The sequence below is a fragment of the Nothobranchius furzeri genome, chromosome 5 (assembly GCF_043380555.1).
Source record: "Nothobranchius furzeri strain GRZ-AD chromosome 5, NfurGRZ-RIMD1, whole genome shotgun sequence".
Lineage (NCBI taxonomy): Eukaryota > Metazoa > Chordata > Actinopteri > Cyprinodontiformes > Nothobranchiidae > Nothobranchius > Nothobranchius furzeri.
The window spans coordinates 65,349,357-65,373,837 of record NC_091745.1 but is presented as its reverse complement, the minus strand read 5'-3'; the positions used below and the strand labels follow the sequence as shown (position 1 = coordinate 65,373,837).

The window sequence follows — 24,481 nt, the reverse complement described above, 5'->3', positions numbered from 1 at the left end:
CACCTGCTTGGTTTGGCCCAAATTCGGGTAACGGTCTCTGAGCTTCATTTACAACTAAACACTCATGTCTTGGCATCCTTGTTACAACAATTAGATCAAAGTAATTTATTAGCATATTTCGTTTTTGCATGGGCTGGTGTTTTCTGCATCCAGTTAAATCGGGTCAGGCTTAAAACAGACAATGGCTGTATAATTGTTCTGAGACAGAGGGGTTGTGTTGGCTCCGCCTCTCTTCTTATCAGCACTTCATTTCCTTTTTTCTATTATGGACATTTATAGGAATAAAGTTATAGTTTTATGACATGTTAAAAAAAAGAAACTATGTAATAAGGAAACTCTGACAATATTCATTCACGTCTTAAAGTAAGAATGTAAAAAAAAAAAAAAATTTACTTTTTTTCACTGAAGAAATATTCCAGAGGGGTTTTCTGCCTCCTGGTAAGATTAAAGTCTCAGAAGAAGAAGGTAAAAATAAAAGCACTCAGCAGTCCCCGTTTTGCTCTACACTTCACATCAGTTACCTCTGGGGTTGCCTGATGCCCTTGGGGTTGCCTGCTATGATCCCCTTCAGGGAAGGAGTGTGCTTGGGTTTTAGTCAATACGGAGTTCAGGTAGTGTTTCCCTAAAACATTTTTGAATTATTGATGACCAAGAGATTGGATGCCAGTTAACATTCACTATTCTATATATGAAGAGGTGAGAAAGAGATGAAAGAGATTGGGTTTTTTTTTTGTTTTTGTTTTTGTTTTTTTACGAATGCTGTGCTGCATTTTTGAAGGGCCGTTCTGTTTGATTTGGTGACTCTGGAGGAAGGCTCATTTCAAATGCCACGAGCGCCCCAGAAGATTGAAGGCACACCTTGACTGACGGAGAGCACAGAAGGGTTAGGGGAACTATAGGCCTCTCTGAAGATTAATGTAAATAATTAACAGGAGGCAGACAAATGAAGGGGATTTCACTCATGCACGCCCAATCCCTTTTCCACTGATGGCCCTTTGGGCTCTTTCTTTTTCCATTCCAAAGAGACATGAAGACGATGGATGATGCCTGTAGCGATTTGCAGATTGATCAGTGAATCATCTCACTGTCTTGAGTCCCGCAAGGATCCTTCTTTGTGAAGTCTGGCCAAGTCACAGTCTGGGCAGCGAAGACTGGAGAGCAGGCCTGACTGGAGGCAGTCCTGCTGGTCCCTCAGAGTGAAACCTACAAAACACTTGGTGTCGTCCGTTTTTATCAAAGCCTGGATCTTAAGAGACACTAATGTTTGCATCCTTCCAAAAGACCACATTCTGTCATCCGGGCACAGAAACTATTTTTTTCAACTTTTAGTGTGTCTTTCTGTCAGCTTGCTTCTCCTTTGATATCAATTCTCTTAAGATCTGTCATAAAAGCTCAAGTACAAAACACTTTCTAATCTTCAGGGAACCTTCAATGAGAGCAGAGACTCGTCCGACATCGGGTGACAATCGATGGCCCCTACGACGGGACAGCCCGTCACTTGTCTGAACTCTGTGGACAGTTGGGTTAAACCAGCTCCCCCTGGGATCAGGTTGAGTGGCACAATGGCAAAGAGGGTCCCAACCTCTGCTGACAGACACATCTCAGCCTTGGTGCCATCTTCTCCTCTCCTTATGTGTGTGTGTGTGTGTGTGGGGGGGGGGGGGGGACTATATTATACTGACACAATAATCCAAGAACTAAAGGTCTAAAGGGACCATTGATTTTTGTTTCTTGGTTTAAATGCAAGACGCCAGCCATCATTCTTCATCAACAATGGATGCTAATGGACTTTCTAAAGTGTTGCCATGGTGATTCCCCTAGAGTTGTTTTGATTTTGCCGTTACTGAACCTCTGAAGCCCAGCTCCTTCATCTGACATGCTACTATTCAGCAGCTCAGCTTCGATGTCTCTGCTGGGTCCGCTGTTTTTATCTTATCTGTCTGGATGACATCAGGTGGCCCCGGAGGCCTAAACTCCAACGCAAGGTTCAAACATTTAAGAGATTCATTCAACATACATAAAGAAAAAATAGTTTTAAATGTGTGTCACAGATAAGGCCTCAAAGGTTGTCACTGAAGGAATATTTAATGGCCTTTTAAATTTATAAAAGTATTAAACCTCGTTTTGTTCTCTTTGATGAAGTCTTTAGTATAAAAACACAACAGAGGCCCATTCATTTCTAAAGGCTACGCACTTTTTAGTGGTTATTTTGAAGGCATTCATTGAAACAAGGTTGTTACTGGAGTGAAAAAAAACTCCTGCACCACGTCTAACACACGTCTGAGAACAAGTCCAGAGTATTCACCTCTTTGTCCTGTGAGGGTTGCTCCCTCAATTATTGCAGAAGGCTCCCTGATCTCTGTTCCAGTTTGCCCTGGCAACGTCCGCACGGTTAGCCATTGGAAATCTAATTAGCTAAGTTTCCTCTGTCTGGAAGGGTTGACAGCAGAGGTAAAATAACTGCCAGGTAAAGAAAATAACCGCTGAAAACCTTTGAAGGAAATATCTTTGGCCACAAAGTTGAATGTCCTTGCAGAAAATGTTGTTTTTGTGTTTGAATGTCAGCTGTTGCTGTTTGTGTTCGAGGACGGGAGAATGATGCAAGCGTTGGAGGAAAATCAACTCGGTTCCGATTAAGATGAGCTGTGTGATTTGTGTCATGAGGTTGCAATGAGCCTGGTGGTCTGACGAACTTCCAAAAACAGATTGTGGGGAGACGATATGACTCAGAACTCCACAATGAAATCTTTGTTTTAACACAAACCATGTTTATCATGTGCTGTTTTTCCTCCTGTCGCGTAAAAACTCCCATTAGCTTGTTGTGACATCCTTTAGGCGATGAGGCAGTGAAGGCAGTATATATATAATGGTGCTGAAAAGAGTTTAAAACCATAAAACCTGACAAACAAACAGATTTGTTCTTTATGGTGATTGAATGTTTGTTTGCCACCTCTGCTTTTAACGGCCCACTTTTCTGTATAGATATTTATGCAGCTTAGAAGCTCGTCCAGGCCAGATAATGGAGGTTTAAGTGGTGCCACACAAACACAATTTAAGGCTGTTAATGTTTTGTACAACATGCAGTACTGTGGAAAATCTAATTCTTCTTTGTTCAAGCAGATTTTCTTGTAATCTCCTAAAGCAGACTTCAGCAAAATGTCTCCAGACTTTTTGAAAGTCGTTCAGATTTTTATTTTTTTTTATTTTGGTTGCTTTTTATTTAATTTAACATCGAGCTTTTGACAATTTTTAGAATAAATGTTCTCTTACGCTCAAAGAAAGAATCAGTGTTTTGACTCCTAACAGGAAACGTGGCAAACAACCAATTATAAATGGGCTCTTTAGGGACTTTCTTACCAGCAGTCTGCTTACAAAGACCGTTTCTTTTTGACAAATCTTTGGAAAACACCAAAAAATAACAATTTGATGGACAGAAAACAGTAGAAGAAACAAGCTGATGTATCACCTAAAAACTCGGCTGAAGGACAAAGACTTTTTCAGGTCCTATTTTTACTTCATGAGTGAGAAGTGAGAAGAAAATCCTTCAGAAATCCTGAACTATTGCTCAAGACTAGAAGAAAACCAGACCCCCTGAGCATGAAATAATCTGCTTGGATTAAACCTTCATTAAGTCACTATTGGATGAGCTGAGTTTCATTCCTTTTGCCTGTAAATCTCCCAAAAAAACATTGTTTAATTCACTGAGCTCAGTCAGATGTTGTCCTTTATTTTTAACTCATCTGCTGCTCACCGTGTTGACGGTGCTATGAGAGCATAAAACACTGAGCAGTGGTTTGCAGAGATCACCCGCTAATGTGGCTAAATATGTCTAAACGTACGAAAGAGTCGGGGGACGAGCTCACTCATTTTGCTGACTAGTGTTCTCCAAAAATAACGTCAGAGGGAAGGGTGTAGCTTCAAATGTTTCTGCAGGGAAGAGGCTTTGTGGTATTTGTGTGCCGTGAGGTGAGAGGAATATTCTGTTCTGCAACTATCGAAATCAAGTGGATCAGCACCAGAGAAATCAGGGCAGCTCTGCTTTTTAGCTGTGTGCAGCAGGTGTTTGCAGAAATGCATGTCCTGGGAGCTGACAGGTGCATAAAACGTAAAATTTAAATTTGGATTTTAAATTAGACTTTTTATTAGACTGTTAAGTTTGGCCATGCGGGAACAGTAAAACATTACTTAGGACTATAAATGACTTTATGGCCTCATTCATGACGGCCAGTAAAGGCAAAGATCTAATTTTATTTCCGTCTCTTTTATGCGTTTGCTAAGGAAAGTTTGAGTTTATACTTCACACGAATCCACAGACACCAGGCTGTTCTCTAATCCCAGTGAATGTCAGATAATCAGTGAGGTGCCCCGAGTTCCCAGAAACCTTTATCCTCCTCTGTTGATACCTCCTAGATGGCTTAACGAGTCCAGTTCATTAAAAACAAAATGAGCCCATACCCCCCCCCCCCCCTCCCCCCCCCCAACTAAATCCTGGTACACAGAGAGCAAACATGGGATGTGATAAGCAGAAGCTTATTTCCCTTTGACAGCTGTCAGCTCATCCTCTGTCCCCTCCCTCTTCAGACACGCCGTCGTTAACTGATCGACTGTCTGTTTGGCTGAATTAAAGAACCCGGTGGGCGTTGTTTCATTAGTACTTTTACATGGCAGGTAAACGTGGAAAGGCAGCAGCAGCTCATGCTCTGAATGCTCCTGATTATGCAGGAAAAGGTCAAATGTTTCCTAAATTTGGACACAAAATGATTCTGGAGATGGGACAAAACCCAATTACAGGCTTAACGTTTAATGAGTTCTGTTTAACCACCTGTCTGCTTCTTGTATGTCTTTAATGAAAATCACTAGAGTTCTAGTGAGGAAACATTCATTTTGTTTGAGTGGCAGAAAAATAACTAGTTTTGCACAAATGCCAAAGTTTTGTGTTTATTTGAACAAAAAAGTCACTGTTTCATTAAAAAATGTTAAATGTAAAAATAAAATAAACGTCTAGCCCTCTGTTGGTGTGAGACACGATGATGCAGAGAGCTGGTGCTCATCTCCAGCTGTGCTTGGATGGGAGGCAGGAGCAAGGGCGTCAGTTTGTTTTCAGAATTGCTGGGGACAATAACCATACACTTGAGTGGGGTTTAAAAATTGCTGGGGACAATAAAGTAGGCTAGCACAGGGGTCGGCACCCCGCGGCTCTGGAACCGCATGCGGCTCCTCCATCCATCTGATGCGGCTCTCTGTACTTTTAAAATAATGAATGGATATTTAAATAAAATGCTTTATATTTTACTGCATTAATTTTACACCTGTATGCCAATTCTAAATGTAAAGATTGTCTGCATAAACCTGAACAGGTCCAACCCGGTCTTACTGTGAGACCGGGTTGACGCGTCACGCTTGTGCGTAATCATATCGGCGCTTCTGAGCTGCTTTCTGACCTTCCCCACCTACAAAGTTTAATTACAACAATCAAACGTGACAGAGCCCGGATTTGTATTCTGAACAGTCTAAACATGTTTTAAAAAGAATCGCGTGACAAAAGTGGTACCTGCTCAGTAAAACCACCAACAGGGTGAAAAATATCTAAATATTGTTGGCAGAGACGGGCTACAACTTCTGGATCCACTTTATATAAATCGTTTTATTGATTATCTTCTTACGAAAGATAACTTTGATGTGCACAGCGACCAGGCGCGTTGCAAACTTTTCAAAAGTGTGGGGGATGTTGTCTGAGCCTAAAATAAGTTCATGCTATTCATCTTGTTAGTTTAATTTCCATAATAGCGGAGCAGGTGCGAATTTTAGACGTGTCACGCACGTCTCCGTTTTAAACATGTTTAAACTGTTCAGAATACAAATCCAGGCTCTGTCTCGTTAGATTGGTGTAACTAAAGTTTGTACTGAATGAAACTTTACATTAAACCATGTTGAAGAGAAAACGATCCGATTAAATCATTTCCCCTCATTTACAGTCACGACGTACAGCGCAGTGCGCACGGCTCTGGGGTTAATCAAGTTTAGTTGTTTCTCTTTGCAACAATCTTCACAGGAAGGCAAAACAGTTAAATGACAGGTTACAGATATTTCCATTTGACTGTTTATTTTGACGGATAAACTCAAGGATGTTGTTGATTTCCTCCCACTGAAGCGGTCTGGAAACCCGGTCTCTCTGAGGGATGTGTCACTTGGAAAAATGTTATTTTTATGAAATTATGAAAGTTTGGCTGAACAGCGCTTGTTCCCGTCTCCAATATGGAGACGCATGACGCATCCAGTCGCCTCTTCAGCTCAGAAAGCTCCTGTAGAGACATTTGATCACGCAGAAAGTTTATGTGGAGCAGAAGCGTTCGGGCCACGGCAGGTGAAATGTTCCTAGCCTACATGAAGTGAAACAGTTTAATTGTAACATTAATACGTTACTGGACACGCAGGTCTGGTTGGTTAGACCAGTGTTTGAAGTGGAACACACACACACACACACACACACACACGCACACACACACACACACACACACACACACACCAGATAAAATAATGCTGATAGCATGGACTAGAAGACAGGTGATGGTTTATGTATTTAAATGATGATCAGGCTGCTGTAAAATGTAATCTCCATCCACATCCAGACAGAATTATCCTCTATTCTTTCTCTAGTTGCTCTGCTCTTGTCTGGGCCGATAGCTGACGGTGCGCGCGGCACGCCTATAGCGGCTGATGCACATTTTACGCATTTGGAGAGGTGGGCTGGATGCTTTGCGTTTACTGGAAGTTGGCTGGATGCTTTGCATTTACTGGAAGTTGGTCCACTTAACGCACGGGTGTAGACTACATATTAATGACAAATGAATGAAAATTAAATTGGGAGTTTTTACTTCATATTTTATAAATAAAAATGACGGGGGAACACATTTATGACGTCTTTTTAAACGAAATTTTCTAGCGCGACCTGCCTGCTTCACTAAGTCACTACTTATTAAGGTCCGTCCAAAATTACCGTGGCCCACCCAAAAATGAAAACCTGGCGCCGCGCCTATTATAAACCTCTGCAAATGGTTGTTCTTCACTTTATCAAACTCAGACTTTGTACAGCTAATGTCAAGACGTAAAATTATTCAGTCGAGCTCTTCTGTCCCTCCCTCTCCTGCTCTCCTGGAAACCCGACATCGGCTGTCAGAAGCGGAGGTGAAGAAGGAGATGAGGCAAACGGAGTGAGTGCGACCTAAAGAGACCAGACTGGTGTGGAGGTGAGCAAAACAGCTGGAAAAGTGTGGGTGTTGAATCCCCCACCGGTGCGACGCATGGTACCGGCTACTGTCACCTGTTGTGAGCAGCGCTCTGCTGTCTGAGGGTAGGCCCCGCCCACAACGATGCGACTGCTGCGGTGTTTTCTTTACTGTGGGTAAATAATGGCTCTTTGATGGGAACAGGTTGCCGACCCCTGGTATAAGATCTGAGCTGGTAAAACAAAAACCCTCATCAGCAGGCTTTTTTGAAAGTGGGGGGGACACAGCTGCCAATTACAAATTTTGCCGGGGACATGTCCCCGGTGTCCCCAGTTAAAATGACGCCTATGGGCAGGAGACATCCTGGCATGGCATGGACATTGTTTTGAGGGGGACATGCCCCCCACCCCCACCCCCCACCCCACCCCACCCCACACACACACACTTTTTCCAAGGTTAATTTTTGTCCCCAGCACTTTTTGCCATCCAAAAACTATATATTACGCTATATTATTTAGACACTGGCTGAGCACTAGAAACGAGCAGAAAACGACCGCTTGTTTTGAGGCCTGTCACAACCTCTCAACTGAGATGGATGATTTATTCCAGACTCAATGTCCAGTTTACATTAAAAGCGTTACTAATACAGTATAAAAATGAATGAGGTAAAGCACACAGATATAAACCCGCGTGTGTGTGTGTGTGTGTGTTAACAGGCAGCTTTAACAGAGTTTCTAAAGCTCAGACAGGTAGAGAATAGGCACTAAGGTTAATGTTTGACAAGAATCAACAGAGGGAGTTCACTTGTAAATATTTTACAGGAGGAAAAAATAAATTAGGGCTGAAACGATTCCTCGAGTACCTCGAATAATTCGAGTACAAAAAATCCTCGAGTCAAATTCTCTGCCTCGATGCTTCGTTTAATTCATGTTTAATTAATTCATGGCTTTGCAATCGCCCGTGGTCATGTTTCACCCGGACCGAAATAAGTGACGCACATACACACAGCACTGAATGCACACGCGAGTAGCGAATGTAACTTAACTTTCTCTTAAGCCATGGCGGACAACGTGGACCCCGGTGGAGTGCGAAAAAGACAAAATGTCAAAGGTGTGGGACCATTTTTCACATCGTAAGGCGGAAAACGTACTCCAGTGTAAATACTGTAAAATGGATTTAGCCTTCCACAACACCACATCCTCCATGCTGCAGCACCTGACCAGGAAACATCCACATGTAAATGTCACTTCTGCAAGCGGACTCGAGCCTCTACAATATAATGCATTTTAGCCTGTATTTCTATATATTCTGCAGACACTGCGACTTTTTCATTTGTAGCACTCAGTTTCAGCTCACACTGTACGTCTGGTAGCAACACGTCAGTCTTAAAATGTGCTAAAAATAGCAGTTTTTACAACACGTCTAACTTTTTACTGTGTTGTCATTGATGTCCGTTGTCCCTCAGGATTGCTGCAGGAGGACACAGGTATTTATGAGAGTGGCGGAGGAAAACGAAAGAGTAAATAAATGTTTTGTGATCAGTATAATTTCACATAACCACGGCAAACATGCTTTCTCGACAATCCTTGTTATTCTGTGAGAAAAAAAGTGTAGAAATTAAAATGGACGCGTGTTAATAGGGAAACAGCTGGCGAGCCATGTTTGCGTATGCGCCGTGAGCGGTTCTGGTGCTGTTTGGGCCGCAGCTGCTCGCATTTGTTTACTGTGAAGTAAAGTTGAAGTGCTGAAGTTTTGAAAACTAATTTTGAATAAAACTTGAAGAATAACTGGCAATTGCATGTTCATTTTAAGAGGTCTTTCATATTTTATAACATGCTATTTGATATAATGGTTTACACACGCAAAAGGGTAATTTATTAGAGTACTCGATTAATCGATAAAATAATTCGATAGAGTACTCGATTACAAAAATATTCGATAGCTGCAGCCCTAAAATAAATTGAGATAAACATTGTATATCAGCTAAAAGAAATCAAGATATAAGTTTTGGTCCATATCGCCCAGCCCTAGTTCCTATCATAAGGTGTTATTTCTACTATATGAACTTCCCTCTTGATCTGGTCATCATGTCGTTCCTAGAAGTTTGAAGTCCAAAAGCTGTCCAGAACCATCGGAGAAAGTCCTGAACAGGCTGCATGGTCTGAGTGTCTTGGCGTGTCGTGTAAGTGCTTGTACTCACTAGCATTGTGGTGTTTTGCATGCATCATCATCACTCCGCTGGCTGCCTTCCTTCAGCTAAGTGGATTGCCAATGATTCCAGAATGATTTCTGCTTGCTCTCTGTGCTGCTTATGCAGTGGCGGCTCCAGAATTTTTTTTCTGCTGGTGCTATGAAGGAGCTAGTCTTTTTATTGAGGGTGCTATGAAGGAAGTGGTCATGCGTACCTATTGTTCTCTAAAACACCTTCAACACTAGCAGATACACATGCATGCACAAAACCTCAACAACACCTGAAACAATCATTAATATACATCATAAGCATATGAACAATCGCTGACTTTTCCATGAAATCATAAACACATACAGCCACGCAGAAAACCATCTATAGTGTTGCAAGGTTAGCTAACGTTAGTGTTAGCATTTCCAGCGGCAAAACCCTCGACTGCTGCGGCGGTTGAGGGTTGACTCTCTTCATCCAGATCTGTAGGTTTTTGTGGGTCTGAGATCACTTCCAAAGATTCATTCGTTCTGACTGAACCCGTGGAAATGTGGGCAACAAAAACCGATCCATTTTACCACTAGCTCTACCTTTCACTCGTTCGCAGGTGGAAAATGAGGTCAAAGGTTAACATCAATTTCCCGTTTTGGTTTAAGTTTTTACTATCGATATAATTTACTCATTTTTGTTTTGTATGTTAAATATTATCACATCCACACGTGAAATTAAAATTAAATTGTAAAAAAACTAAATAAATCTAATTACTTGGGGGTGCTATGGGGGTGCAATGACTAATCCAGGGGTAGCTATAGCGCCCCCTGGCGCCACCACTGTGCTTATGGCTGACTGTTTGTGCACTTTCACAACAGATGTAAGTTAGTCAGTCTGGGTTTGTTTTACATCTTAAATTGTATTAAACATCTGTTTAATGCACAGGATCAAAGTTCTCCATTTTGATATTTGAATGCACTTTTTTTAAATTCTTTTTGATTGACCCTGTTCAGAAAGACAACTATAACCAACTTAGTGTGCAAATGGCCACCCTTCCTGGCTAGAGGAACCTCCCAGCTGCTGCGTATTAAGCTCATCTATCACATATATTGTCCTGAGAAGCCCAAGGCAGGCCACACAAATGGGTAGAACTCATAAAGTAAACACAGCCAGACTCCTGCCCGTCTTTATTAGTTTATGGAGTTGTGATGATTGCTTGACCTCGTTGCAAAACGCCACTCTCACTTCCCTGCATTAAAGCAAATCTGACTATTCAGAAAATGTATGATTATGTTTATTCCTGTTGACTTATTTTTTGCTCCTGCCAGCTTATAATCATGTGGCACAAATCCCATTTAAAGCAGCATGGTAGAAAAACTTTTGGGGAAAACTCAGAAAAGAAGACATCGGCGATCTTCTTGCAGCTTTAAGTTGGATCATCGAGTCCGTCTTCTATCTGATGGCAACACATTTTTAGATTTTTATGTGTTTCTTTGAAAGCAAAACAACACTGTAATGTTTTATTTGACCTTTCTGTTGGCAAAGTTCCTCAGAGGAACCACAAATATTGCCTTCAATATTTGATTGAAGCACACAATAAAAGAAGGATCTTCTGGCTTCCAGGCTCTTTTTTCCCTGTTTTATTGGGCATCACTAATCTCTGGATTCCTTTGGGAATGACTCAATAAACTCTCTTCAGATCCTTTGTTTTGTGCTGTCCTCCATGCTTTGTTCAAATGAAACCAGTTTGTGCCAAATTTCTGGATTCAGGTCACATCTGGATGAGGTGAAGATGAACGTCAGTTCTGATATGGTTCTGGTGCTGCAATAGAGCTCTTCTGAGCCTGGTCTTTCCACTAGACTGGTTCATTTCTTATAAGTTGACTTGAAATCAGCAGTTGTGATTCGTCCATTACTTTCTTTTGTTCTAGTTGTTTACCTTGAAGCTGACATGTTTCGGCTAGCGACCCTGGGCATCATCAGAGCTCGCCGGTGTTGGTGGCGTCACTTCCGTTAATCCGCAGGCAGCAGAAGGCGACACCCTCCCCCTTTGCTGATGACACTGTCCAATGCATGATCCAATGTCTAATGGCTTCTTTGGTCCATCTTTTGTATGCTTCTGTATAGCTGATTTCTTTATAGTATTTTCTGCTTCTTGTTTTGCTGCACATAAGTGTCTGACTTATTTCCTTCTCACTCTCTTTGATGTTCTGTTTTTCATGTGTTGAGTTGTATGTATGTTTTATTGCAGAGTTTGCATGGTATTCTGTATATGTCTCCGCTTTTTATCTGCTGACATCTTGTCTTTTGGGTGTGCCAGTCTTTTTCTGACTGTCATGTGGTTTGATTGGTGTGTTGTTAAATTTTTCATCATTCTTATTATTTCCATTATGCCTGTGATATATGGAAGGGTTATTACTGGTTTTAGTTCTAGTCTTTTTGTATTCTTGGTTCTTCTTATTGGTTTGTTTTTTCTTTTCTATTGTTGAATTGTTCTTCCTTTGTTTATTGTACACGCAAATGTGACTTTTTTTTATTCATCCTGAGATACATTTTCATACAGAATATAAATGGTTTAGTTTTAATTTCAACAACTTCCCCTTCAATTTTGTCAGTTTCTTGGATAAAAACAACACATCACACAATTTATGGCAAGGAATCATGTTGACTTACTAACATGTAGCTGTTAGCTAGTGGGCTAATGTAGTGGGCGAAAATGTCTAAAGTTTGGATGTATTTTAAACCAGACAGCAAAGCGAGTGGTATTGGTCCTAGTTCACCACTAAAATTTTTAGTTCACTGCAGCAACTCGGACAACAACACAGAGCCAGCTGATGCTGAATGATCTGTTTAAAGAACTGGTTAATGGACGGCGAAATGTTGTTTCACTGCTTCTGCGATAGCTACAGGTGTTGTGCACAGAAAAGTGACCTTGCCGATCATGGTGCCTTATACCTGCTCTGTCGTAACAACGCACATAGTGAACAATTTGAAATGTGGCTACGAGGCTACTTTTAAATACATTTGTGATATTAACATGCTTGTTGTTGTGTTTTTTGTACTGAGTTGATGTCCAGCTGTGAGAAAATCACATTGATCTTTTTCTACACTTCTACATGTAGAGTAACCGTTTTTGATCGCCTGTTCTGCTTTAAGTCACAAGCCTTTAAAAACAATTTTTATTAAGTAAAAAAAAATCTTATAAAAAAGAAGAAAAAAGGTCAAATAATATTCAGATAAATGCCATCTATATGGATGGATATGATAATTCTGCAGTGTTGGCTGAGACCTTGTTAAATGTTGCAGGTGTCCTGGTCGTGGCTCTTTCCCTCCTGTCTGAGACGTCCTCTGACTCAGTCAACCTCCTGTTTAAATATCAGCTCTCATCACGGAGCTTCAGGAGACACTCGCTCACCTCTTTGCTCTGACTTGAGGCAGTGATTTCTAAAAGGACCTGCTATGAAGTTGTCCGTTAAACGCCTGTTGTTGTTAAAATCAGTAAATAATTAAAAGCAGCATGTGTTTATCAGATATGATCTACTTTATTATCTCATAGCTATGTGTGAACTCCTCTAACTGTGCTCACCTTGTGTTTTGTTTTAGGTGGACTGGAGGGTGTCGGCTGTGGACCATGTGTTTCTGGTGAAGTCCCACCTTCTGCCAAAATGAGGCTGATGGGCGGACCGCCTCCTCCACCCATCCTGCCAGCTGTCCTGGCTCTCACCTTAGTCGCCTTTTTACCCCAGCTGTCCTCAGGAGCTGCACCGTTTCCCCAAGACCTGGAACCAATCAGCATTGTGGGAAAGGAATGTGAGTTCAGAATGAGTTGTGTTGCCATAGTGATTAGTGTTGCAGTAGCACATGTGAAACAAGGCACGGGTCACAGATGTTTTATATGTGATTAGCAGGGTCTTTGTGAGCAGGATGTGCTTAAAGAGTTTTATTCAGTGCTGGAATCGATGTTACTGGAGTTTTATTTGTCCTTTCTTGGTTAAAATGCATCATAACCCAAAAATATGTTGAAATGAAAAGGCTACATAAGAGAAGAGTAACCCAAAGGGGAGCGTCTGCCTGCAGAGCCCTCCTTTTTCGCTAGGGGTCGAATCTAGTTTGAAGCGAGTTTCTATTGACTCCTATGTTAAAATGTCAACCTAACAGGAGAAATAAACGTGTTTACAGTCGTTTCCAAAAACTATTTTAGGTTTAATAGATCAAGACAACTCTAAGGAGGGTGAATTCTTTTGTAGCTCTTATGTTTAAATGTAATTAAAGCTTAAAACTGTGAATTATTAGGGGCGTGTACTTTTTATTGGCAGAGGAGCTGTCGGTGCTAGCGCTAGCAGTTAGCCCCTCTGCTTACTCCAGGGAAAGCCTCAGCCTCGACCTCACAAAAAGTGTTAAAGACTAGAAGGAAGAGGGTAGAGTTGCTAAGCCGCAGCTAAAACTGTCCGCCAACCTTGGTTGGTCACAGCCCTGCTGTCAGCTCCATTTTGGTATTTTCTGAGTGTGACGAGGCATGTGTTGGTGGGAGCCGCCCAACAGGCTTCAATTCTGCTTTTCAGAAACCTACAAGTTACAGTGCAGAGGGTTGGTCCATTATTTCTACAGTCATTGGAATAACAAGTATCTAGAAGTTACACATGTATCTGCGTTTATAGAATAGAATAGACTTATTGATCCCACAGTGGGGACATTCACCTATTTATTCTGTGATTTGGGAGAACAACTACATCATTTTTTTATGTGACACGTTTGAGCCAAACCCTTAGAAAATATGTCAAAACCCAAACAAATAAAGAAGCATGCTAATTTTTTCACTTCAGCTCACAGGAATTAGTATATTGTTATTTTGACTATAAGAGAATGGCAAAGTGGTGATTAAAAATCAGGGAAGGATTGGAAATTGATGGCTATCTGCTGAAGCAGAGATTTTGGAATCGTCACCTTTTGTCTAATTGTGGAAAAAACTGGGAACTGTTTCCACATGGACCATTTTAGATGTGACACATTCTAAGCCTATTCACCTTAGTGTTTATTTATAAGCCAATAATGCTCAAAATGCTAACGTCATAGGTGTGTTTACCCGGTCATTATTATTAAATTTACAGTTAACATAATTTAACTGTGAACTGGTGATAAACATCGTGATTAATTACAGCTGAGGCAAGACATTAGCATGACTAGCACGCGTTAACATAAGGTAGCTAATTTTTAGGCCTATGTTTTAGCATGGTGAAATTGTGTGGTTACATAGTTCAGTAAGAAATTACTAAAAAATATCTGATAAAAAATCTAAATTAATTTTGATTTTATTCCACCGTAAGGAAACAAAATTGATGTTTTTAAGCCAATGGGATAAATGGAATGCAGATTTTTGGACAAGCCACACAACTCTACTGCTATAGTATCAAACCATCAAAACTTTGATACTTTGGCCATGCAAACACTGACTTTTCAGTTTCCACCTTATGTTGCAGTTCATGAGCTGAGTTGGGTTAGATTCCTCACTGATCAGTGTAATGGTAACCTGGAGGAAACTACATCCTATTAACTAAGTTTTGCACTTAGACAAATAAAACCACATTTCTTGTGAAATCCGTACACATATTACTGTTGCGGTTTACGTTCTTCTTTTGCAATATGAATTTATAAAATATCCTTCTCTGCGACATGTCAAATTGTAGAAAACTGTGGCTACATTTCCAACATGCATGAATCAAGCTCTCTGCAAAGTGCCACGAAAAACTCTAAACTGATTTAAATTGGAGAACAGGAAAAATGGCCGCCGTCAGGTCATTCATATTTATTATGCTTCCTTTGGAAAATATTCCACTGTGTCCAACCCGTCCAGCAACCGTTATAAAAAAAAACTAATGGAAAGTAAAACTAAGCACGTTGATGAAATTAAAACTCGATATCATGTTTTGGACTCACTTCCTGTTTTATCAGAAAACCCAAAGGCCCATCATGGGCATCCCATCATTAGAGGGCTACAGAAGAGACCATGGCTGCTTACCATTATGGCCCATAACTGATTTAAGAGGTGGCCGAGATGATGTCCCACATGCGGTAATTGATCTATCTGTAGGAGAGGTACGCATTAGCAGAAATAGCCGCGCTAATAGTCCTATTTATGGAGCTCCGTCCCAGGTGTAATGAGAGCAATTTGTCACCTCTGACTCTTGCAGGTGACGGCGTGGCACAAGGTCTCCTGCAACTTTATGACATCCATTATAAATTGTAGTACTTTGTGAGAACTGAGATCTAAATGACTCCTCTTTGTAGAAAATAAACTAAACATATGTTAGCATCGAGCATTTCTTTATGGTGGGTTAGTGTCGGGACAGGAAGGTGGACACATTCTCAAAGGTCAGGAGGGTGACGTTATTCCAATGCTTTAATTGGCTGCGTTTGTTTATCGTCACCAACATGTCTGCATGCAGTTTTTGTCTCGTGGTTTTATAAAATCTGTGTAGTAGAAGACAATGTTATATTGTTCTCCTGTGTGAGTTAGGAGGAGACATGATGGTCCAGGTAATCTGCTTTGCATTTGCAGAGAGAGGTTGCACGTCTTCCATGGCTCGGTTGTCATGGTTTCATAGTTTACCTCTTGTGAAGAGTCAGTTCATTAGTTAGCACATATGCGATGGGCTGGTTTGGTGTACATTTTCCTTCATGATCTAGGTGGAAAAAGGAGATAAACTCGGAGAGGGCAGTTTCAGAAACCCGTCAGTGAGTTTTACAGTTTATAGGAGGTGCAGAAATACACATTACCTCACCGCAGCAGGGCAGAAAACAGCAGAATAAGCTAGACTGAAGGAACTTGTGGGAGAATCCAGAAAAGCTATAAAAAGAAGAAAGCAGGGTTAGAGGGCTTATAAAATAACCAACATCCACAAGCCAAGGAGATGACGAGGATGATTGATGCTGGTCCAAAGTCCTTTCTGGGGCTTCCTGTACAACAAACCAAGTGAGATGGTGATTTTTACCTCTACAGTAAATACACAAGGAAACGTCCTCGATCCTTTTTTTTTTTTTTTTTGTTCATCTTTCAAAAAAGCTTCATTTTCTGATGTTTTCTTCCAAAACATGATATTGAAATCTTCAGGAAGTGGATGCCAGGATGAGGTCATCGTGCTTTCATATCACTGAACTGATTTGACACAAGTGTTTAAGGAGGACTCAGTAAAGAGGCTTATTTTGGGATTGTGGCATGTTTCCAGTGGGAATACAGTTTATTTGAGTTCAGTGTGTTGGTTTAAAATCCATTCAAGAGCAGCAGAAAGTCTCTGAGATCATTACGTTTTGGTTTTAGGAAGAGTGCCGGCCTGGTGATGGGAGTCATTTAGTCCTATAGTTCTGGACATGAAAATTTCCACCCTGTAAGTTGATCTGATGTTTGAAAAGTAGAAAGAGAGAACTTTACCTTACCGTAACTAGAGGAAGAAGAAAGAACTGTAAGTTCACTTTAGTGGAACATGGAGCCGATATTTATTTCTTCCTGCTGACTCCACCTGACCAGTTTCATCTTATGCATCTTTTGGTGCCGCAGCACCGGCGAACGCTTGGTTGCTCTTAAATGGCTCGCTTTCTTCTGTTAGTGTTTGAGGATTTTAGATGATCTTTTACAAGGTGAAGGTACTTAAATATCAATTCTGAGGTGAACTTGAGGAACCTCTGGAACAGATGATTGCTATTTAAATGCGGGCTGATTCAGACGGAGAGGCTCTCTATTGAAATATTTTATTTTGTTTTCTTGTTCCTACTTGGCTCAGTCCCCAGACACGTCTGTGCAGAAATGCTTACCGGGAGCCATTTATTTAAATCAGATTGACTCCGGTGGCACGGCTGCCTAATTTGCAACTTGGGAAGCCTTTTTTTATTATTATTCGCCGCTCCTCCACCTCCACAAGTGCACATTAGCATACGGTATTAGCTCTGGATTGTGAGCACAAGATCCTAGATTGTAACCTTTGGGTTGTCATTTTCAAATTGCAAATGATGCTATGGATGCATGCTTAGTCATTGTTGTTGTTCGACTGTCTGAATGTCAAACAGACAAACCTTAGTTTGCAAAACAGCAATGTGACTTATGTTTTTGGCTTTAATCTCTCAGGTAGAAGTTAAAGTTCAACTTTGTTTTTCCCTCTTGTGTCAAAACACATTTTTAAAGAGCAAGTTCACTGAGAAACCGTTTATTTGGTCACTCTGAGTTTAACATGTAGTCTAAACGTGAAAAGATTCTTCTACCCCTATTTCCTTCATTAGCCGCTGATAAATAGACCGGGAAACGCTCGTCCAGAAAAGCCACTGTTCTACGACACACTGTAAATTAACATTCGTGGACTCAATCATCTTGGCTCGTGACGGGAAAGGCTGTTGTTGATTTAGCATCCAGGAGAGAGCAGAGCATCTCTTCTAGTAGAAGCTTAACAGTCAGCAACTACACAACATGGCAGAACTTCTCTGGCTCGTGTTATTTGTGGAGATAAAACATCAATGTTACAAAGCAAATGGAGTCAGTGGTAGAGTTGTGTTGCTGTTAGCCAATCAGAGGAGAGATGTCCGAACATCATGAACAATAATGACTCTAAATCCTGCCTTGTTCAGCTCACCTCTCCTTAGCATCCTCACCTCTTTCACTTCCTTAAACAGGAGAGCCAGAGGTATTTTCCCCAATAAGAAATAACTCACAAGGAATAGATTTTTACAGAGACCACAGCAGATGTAGTGAAAAAAATATAAAATAATAATAATAATAATACATTTCATTTGCAGCGCCTTTGGAGAAACTCAAAGTCACCGTATAATCGGGTTTAAAAATACATTAATTAATTAATTAAAAAAAGAAAATTAAAGTGACAATGTGTTTTTTTTTCTGTCGATAGGAGGTAGTAGAAACCTAAGTCGTTGCAAGCAAGCAGTATTTTTGTACTGGAGTAAGACCTTACCAATGTATGCTCATTAGGGTCAAAAAGCCATGGGGAGTGCAAACTTCAGCAAAATGTCAAGCGCATCAGACTTCCTTTCATCACTGATAACGAATGAAGAATAAATGTGTAAAACAGAAACGTGTATGAATGGTGAACGTTTTGCAACCATTTGTTGCAAATCAGTAAATGCATTTTGTCCTCACAGGCTCCCGTAGAAGGAAACATGGTGTCTAATATGGCGTCTCCCAGAGGCTTTTATACCTGATATTTGTATGTTATGAAGCCGCCAATGTTTTTCAACAACTGGGCATCATTTAGTACGTTTTTACAAGATTTCGATAGATATTTCCAGAGATTAATGGTAAAAAACTACACATTGTCTCTTTAAAACATTCAATGACTAGAAAATTTAAAACCCAAATAAAACATCAGATAAAACACTAATAACAATTACAGCGAATAAGCAATTTTGACCAGATGAGATTTGAGATTAGCCCGAAATGTTTGAAGGGTAGTCATGTTCCTAAGGTGAGCAGGTAATGAGTGCCACGGGGGGGTGCCGATCTGCTAAACGCTCGGCATCCCATCGTGACAAGACATGCTGGTGGATTATTTAAGTTGATGGAAGCAGAGGATCTGAGACTTGTAGGAGCTGTGAGATATAAGAATAAAGAAAACAATGAGCTAAAGGGATACTAAGCAGTTTTGGCTTGCTTTTAGCACCCCCTAGTGTCCGTTAGTAAAAACAAAAGTAAAACTCCTCCTAGCTGTGCGTTCGTCTTTTTAACACCTTAATCTAACTTCTGATTTGTCTCTTTAGCCTTCTTTAGTTTCTACATGATCGATTCATCAATAAATTTAACAACAGCTGTGTTCACGATCTAAAACATGCAGAAAACGTGGTGGAAGCAGACTTCCACACTGACATGTCAGCGCTACTTTACTAAGTCCAACAAGGATCGGACTGGCAACTGAAGCTGCTAGTGCGGTAATCTGACCGCAGAGGGTGGTGAGGTCTGAGTGACATTTCATTAACCCTGAAGAGAGTTATTTTGGCACATACTGGCTCAAGAAAATTGTTTTAAAATGTGAAAAAGTTTCGTAATACGGCTTTAATCAAGCTTTAAATAGAAGTGGTATTTGTTCTTCATGATCCTCTTTTGAGTTTTACTTTGTTTTCTTTTTGTCTCCATCTTCTGACCGACGCAGCTTCGTACCTCTACCCCAGCTTCCAGGGGCTCTTGTCAGACAATGACACACTCCGCCTGGGCCTGGACTTCCAGAGGATGCTGAGGATCAACCACATGCTTTACATTGCTGCCCGGTCAGTCATCACAGCCCAACAAAAGCTCCTTTTAGCGTGTCTGGATGGTTGTCATAGTGTCCAGATGAATAAACAGTCGTTTCTGCAGATTAAGGTGTTTTTTTTTCCAACTTTACCAAGACCTGCTTGATCATAAAAACACACGTAAATATTTGGCTTTTTAGTTCCTGAAGTAGAGTCCAGTCCAACACTTACTTGTGATAGTTGTATGAAAAAGAGGAAACCGGTACGGAGGGGCATAATGCTGATTATTTCTAACAGCTGTAGTCGATCTCTGAACCAAATCTGAGCTGTTATTCCTTTTTATGTCTTTTAAGGGGGAAAAGTTGAGGTTCTGATGTTTGCATTCAAAAAGCATGTGGACACGAGCCTATGAGTGTCTTTACTCTTTTGCAGGGACCATGTGTTTGCGATCAATCTGGCTTCAACATCTGAGCAGATAATCCCACAGCAGGTATGTTTATGCTCAACAATCAAACCTGCAGCTGATCCAAATCATTGTTTCGTTGCTTTCTGTCGTTTGAAGCTCCGTCTCCTTGACGAGATTTCATTCATGACATTTTGAGAGTGTTTGATTGTTTGACCTTTCTGAATCAATACTAATAATGTGCATTAGCAGCCTAACGTGGCTATTCTTAGCTTTGAAAGTTCAGCTTTCTGTAGCCAATAAATATGCAATAAAACCAGGATGTGGATTTATACCATTTATAATAATAGACTTTGCTGTTTCTGTCTTCTTTTGTCTGATTAGCTTTGTGCTTTTACTGAAACTCATCTCTTAAATGTTTTTTATCTAATTATTTTTCCTCCCTTTTTCAGTCAACTAATAACTAATGTATCCTCATAAGTCCTCCACTAGCGGAGCACTGCTCTTGATGCTTTTGAAGTGCTGTGCTCTCTGGTATCTGAATGCCATTTGTAGAACACGATAGCACTTAAATAAAAGCCCTCAAAGGTCTGGACTTTTGTTTACTTGTGTTCAGATTCGCTTCCAAACACCAATGTTCGTTCTGATGAGGCTAGCACTCCACGTGGAGCAGATCTGATCTGCTGATTCAAAGAAAAAAGACTCGGGTTGTTAAACGAGAACCTAAATAATGAACGTTTGAACGTGTCGTTTTTTTTCATCGTTTCACTCAAACCTCTCAGCAGCAGCTGTGTGGAAAATTATAAAGATGGCTCCCATATTTAGCTTTTCGTGCTCCTTCCCCTGTTTTCCCTCTGAAGCAGGATCATTAGTGTGTGACTGACTCTGAGCAGAAAAAGTTGTCCTCATCACAGATCCATCCCATCATGTAGCTCCTCTTCATCTACACACCAGGGTTTGATTCACGTCCGCTCGCCTCTCCTGGCCTGGTTTCCTGACTCATGATCGGTTAACCACAGACAGGAGATCTCCACCTAAACACGTCCCACAGATTAGAACGACTTTGTTAAAAAATAATTTGGGTTTTATTGCGACTCTTCTCGGGAGCTGCTGGGGGGTGGAGACCTCATTAACATTTTTCTGGAAGCACATCCTGATCCAGGATCTATTATCCAACCTTGTCTGGGAAAGCTCTTGTTTGTTTCTGCTCCTGACTGCCGGCCTGAAAACTATTACACAAAATTGGAAACCGTCCCTGAGAAAAACAAAATAAAGGTGCTGTGGGATAAACTGAGTTTCAGCGAGCTCCGGTGAGGAATCGGAATGTTTTTTTCAGGGATTTTGCTGTTAAACATGTTATCTGCAGTAACCTGCAGCATCTAAAACACCGCTTATAGACGTTTGAGGTGGATTTTTCTTTTTGTTTAAAATAAGCTTCGTATATTTCATAAAGAAGCACACAATTAAAATGTAAAATATTCCTAGAGAAGGAACGCCGTTTCATTGACACAGGCAGACCAAAGCAAGTCATTACTAACGTGAAAATGCAGCGAGTAATTAAAGACGTGCATTTGAGATTATTGCAGTAAAAAAAGTGGACTCATCTGAAGGAATGTTTAGAAAGTCGACCAGGTTTGATGTTCCTGCTGGAGCATGGACGCAGGACATCCCATCGTGTCACGGAGACACAGTTATCTTTAGGCTTTTGCTGCATGTTGACAAAAAGGGATTTAAATGGCTCCGACGTTTACCGCTCGGGCTGCACATTTTCTGTGTTCTGTGGGCTTTTATTGTGAAACACAAGGACGGGCTGGGTTTTCAGCCAGCAGGTTAACTGGGGCTAATTGACTCCTCTTCATAAAGGTAGCAAAGTTATCCGAGTGTGTTTGTGGTCCTTTGTCCCCCCCTCTTATCTCAGGGTGATTTTATCTCTGAGGAGTCAGCGTGTTTGGCTGCCCACTGATGAGCCGCTCCAGCGCCGCGGGAGCCTCTAATACGTCCCTGTTTGTTTTCCTCTGCTGCAGTTTTATTGAAATTAATGAGGTTTTCATCACAGCCGCCTCGTAAAAGCACTTGAATGACTGGGAGCAACAGAAGCTGAGATGGTGAGAGAGCAGTTGCATCTTTCAGCTGACAGCTGGCTGTCGTGTCATTTTTCAGAAACTGACGTGGAAAACGAAGGATGTGGAGAAGTGCACCGTGAGGGGCAAAAACAGCGTGAGTATCATTATCCAGACACAAATATCTTCATCTCTGCTGGTGCTCTTGCTTTTATTTCCTCTGCACTGCTTCTGCACAGGGAAGTTTTGCAATAAGCAAAAAAGGCCTCAAAAAGTTGGTTTTACAGTAAACGTACCAGAATTTGTGTGAGAATGAAACTAAACGTGATTTCAGACGCTGAGCTGTTTTACTCCTGACAGGACGAGTGTTACAACTACATCAAAGTTCTGGTACCGCGCAACGACGAGACTCTGTTCGCCTGCGGCACGAACGCCTTCAACCCCACCTGCAGGAACTATAAGGTAGGTTACCACCTGTGTGTGTGTTTTATGGCAGTTTGCTAATGTGTGCATTTGTGTTAATGGAAGCAGGTGTCTTTGGGGCTACTGCATGTATCCCTGCACCTTTCAGCGGAAGCTCACAGCTGTTCTTTGCCATAAAGTAGTCCCAAGTCTAAAAAGGCGCCTATGGTTCCTTTGTGTTATCGTTTTCACTTGCAGTCAGTATGATGGAAGTCACCAAGCATGGTTAAAATCACTCTTCTTCACACTCAAGGCTAGTTGGTACCATTCACTTACTGCATTTTATGCTAAGCTAAAGCTAAAAGAGTGCTGTCGGATCAGGGAATGACTGGGCTGGTTGCAAATAGTTTTTTTTCCTACTTATCTAAAACTCTGGGGAATTTGGCAACTGACACAATGGGACTTTGGGTGGACTATCCCTTTAATGTTTTCAGTGAAACTTCAAACAGCTGTGAGCTGAATCTGCAGGTCCACAAATAAATGTGAACGATTCAAAACACCAACAAGGACAAAGAGGAGTTGTGTCATCATTCAAAAACAGCGTCTCTGGGTGAATCGTCTTCAATGTGTCATGTGAAGCTTCAGATCTCCTCATAAAAAGTGATGAAACAGCCGTTCAGACGTTAGCAAGGGATCCCTTCTCCGCGGGCGCCACCATTTTAGTCAGCTGACTGAAAGTCTGTTGGCTCAACAAGACACACACAGGAGCACTCTGTTGACAGAATCTGCTGCTGTTAGCAGCCTCCACACCTTGGACACAAAAAAAATTACAGGAGGAAAGGGGAAACGAGCAGGAGACAGTGAAAATGAGGAAAAGAAATAGTCAGGAAATAAGACGCCACCCGCAGAAAATCTGCTGTTCCTGTGATAGGGAACGGTTACTGACGCTCTTAATGGCTAATAACCGGTTAACTGGAAGCCAGTGCTCAGATGTGAGGCTCGTTCTGGTAACTCCCAAGAGGAAAAGGCTCCCATGCGGTGCTCTTTCTCGACTGCTTCATCTTTGTAAATGTGCAATTTTTTCCGTGATGAGCTCTCCTCTTCTTCTTTGGTTTTTTGGAGTAAATAGCACTCATGCCCTCTAGTAGCACTGTTGAAGCAGTTGAATTTACTTCATGTTTCCTGATGTGCTTAGCGGCATGTCGGTGTCGTGTAGCTGAAGCGTGAGTGAGAGGGAACTGTCTGCTCTTGACCCAACTCGTCAACGCTCATGGAGACTGTCCTGCTGTTCTTTACTCTTGTCAATGCTGACTCAACGAGCCTTAAAACACACAAGCTCAGGTAAATGACGTGAACAGGAATTGACCGTTATCTGGGTAACCAGTTATGACCTTAACTGGATAACTGTGTACTAGGGGTTGTATGAACTAGTCGACATCACTGCTCTGTAGTAGGGGCTGCATGACAATTTTTTTAAAGCCGACCGTCAAGCAATGAAAATCGAATCTACTTCGACTTGTCGTTGATGACGTCATACACATCGGGGGGGGGGGTTGGTTTGCTGGAGTTTTTGACAGTTAAAATTGCGGCCACTAGTCCCCGTCCCCCCCCCCCCCCCCCTCCCGTCGGAAAAAAATGCTTGGTCACCCATCGTCAGTTTTAGCCGCTTCCTGTGTATGACGTCATCAACGACTAGGCAAAGTCGACTCGATTTTCATGACTTGACGGTCGACTTTAAAAAAATTAAGTCATGCAGCCCCTACTGTGTGTACATCTCTATCTTGTGATAAGTCACAAATTATCTCGGTGTTGTAGCTGAATAAAACCTCTGAGGTGATGTCGTGGTTTGGATGGATTCACGTGAGGTTTCAGGGCTATACCTGTGGCTCGTTTTAGTATGAATCGATTTTATTTTCCTCTCATCCGGCCGGGATTTGGATGGAAACCATGTTAGGATAAGGCCGGTGCTTGACTTGTGTTGATGTACGCACAATAGGAG

At 41.4% G+C, this 24,481-nt stretch overlaps 1 protein-coding gene across 5 annotated transcripts in view; it reads left to right on the top strand.

Moving 5' to 3' along the window:
• Positions 1-24,481, top strand: part of sema6cb (semaphorin 6Cb) — a 181,663-nt gene that overhangs the window by 103,451 nt on the left and 53,731 nt on the right. For all 5 annotated transcript variants that reach the window (XM_015949872.3, XM_070551014.1, XM_015949870.3 and 2 more), the window contains 5 exons: positions 13,000-13,206; positions 19,539-19,653; positions 20,050-20,107; positions 22,181-22,237; positions 22,441-22,542. In XM_015949872.3, the coding sequence (XP_015805358.3) occupies positions 13,062-13,206; positions 19,539-19,653; positions 20,050-20,107; positions 22,181-22,237; positions 22,441-22,542 (477 nt within the window). In that variant the 5' untranslated portion in view covers positions 13,000-13,061. The remainder of the gene's footprint in view (positions 1-12,999; positions 13,207-19,538; positions 19,654-20,049; positions 20,108-22,180; positions 22,238-22,440; positions 22,543-24,481) is intronic.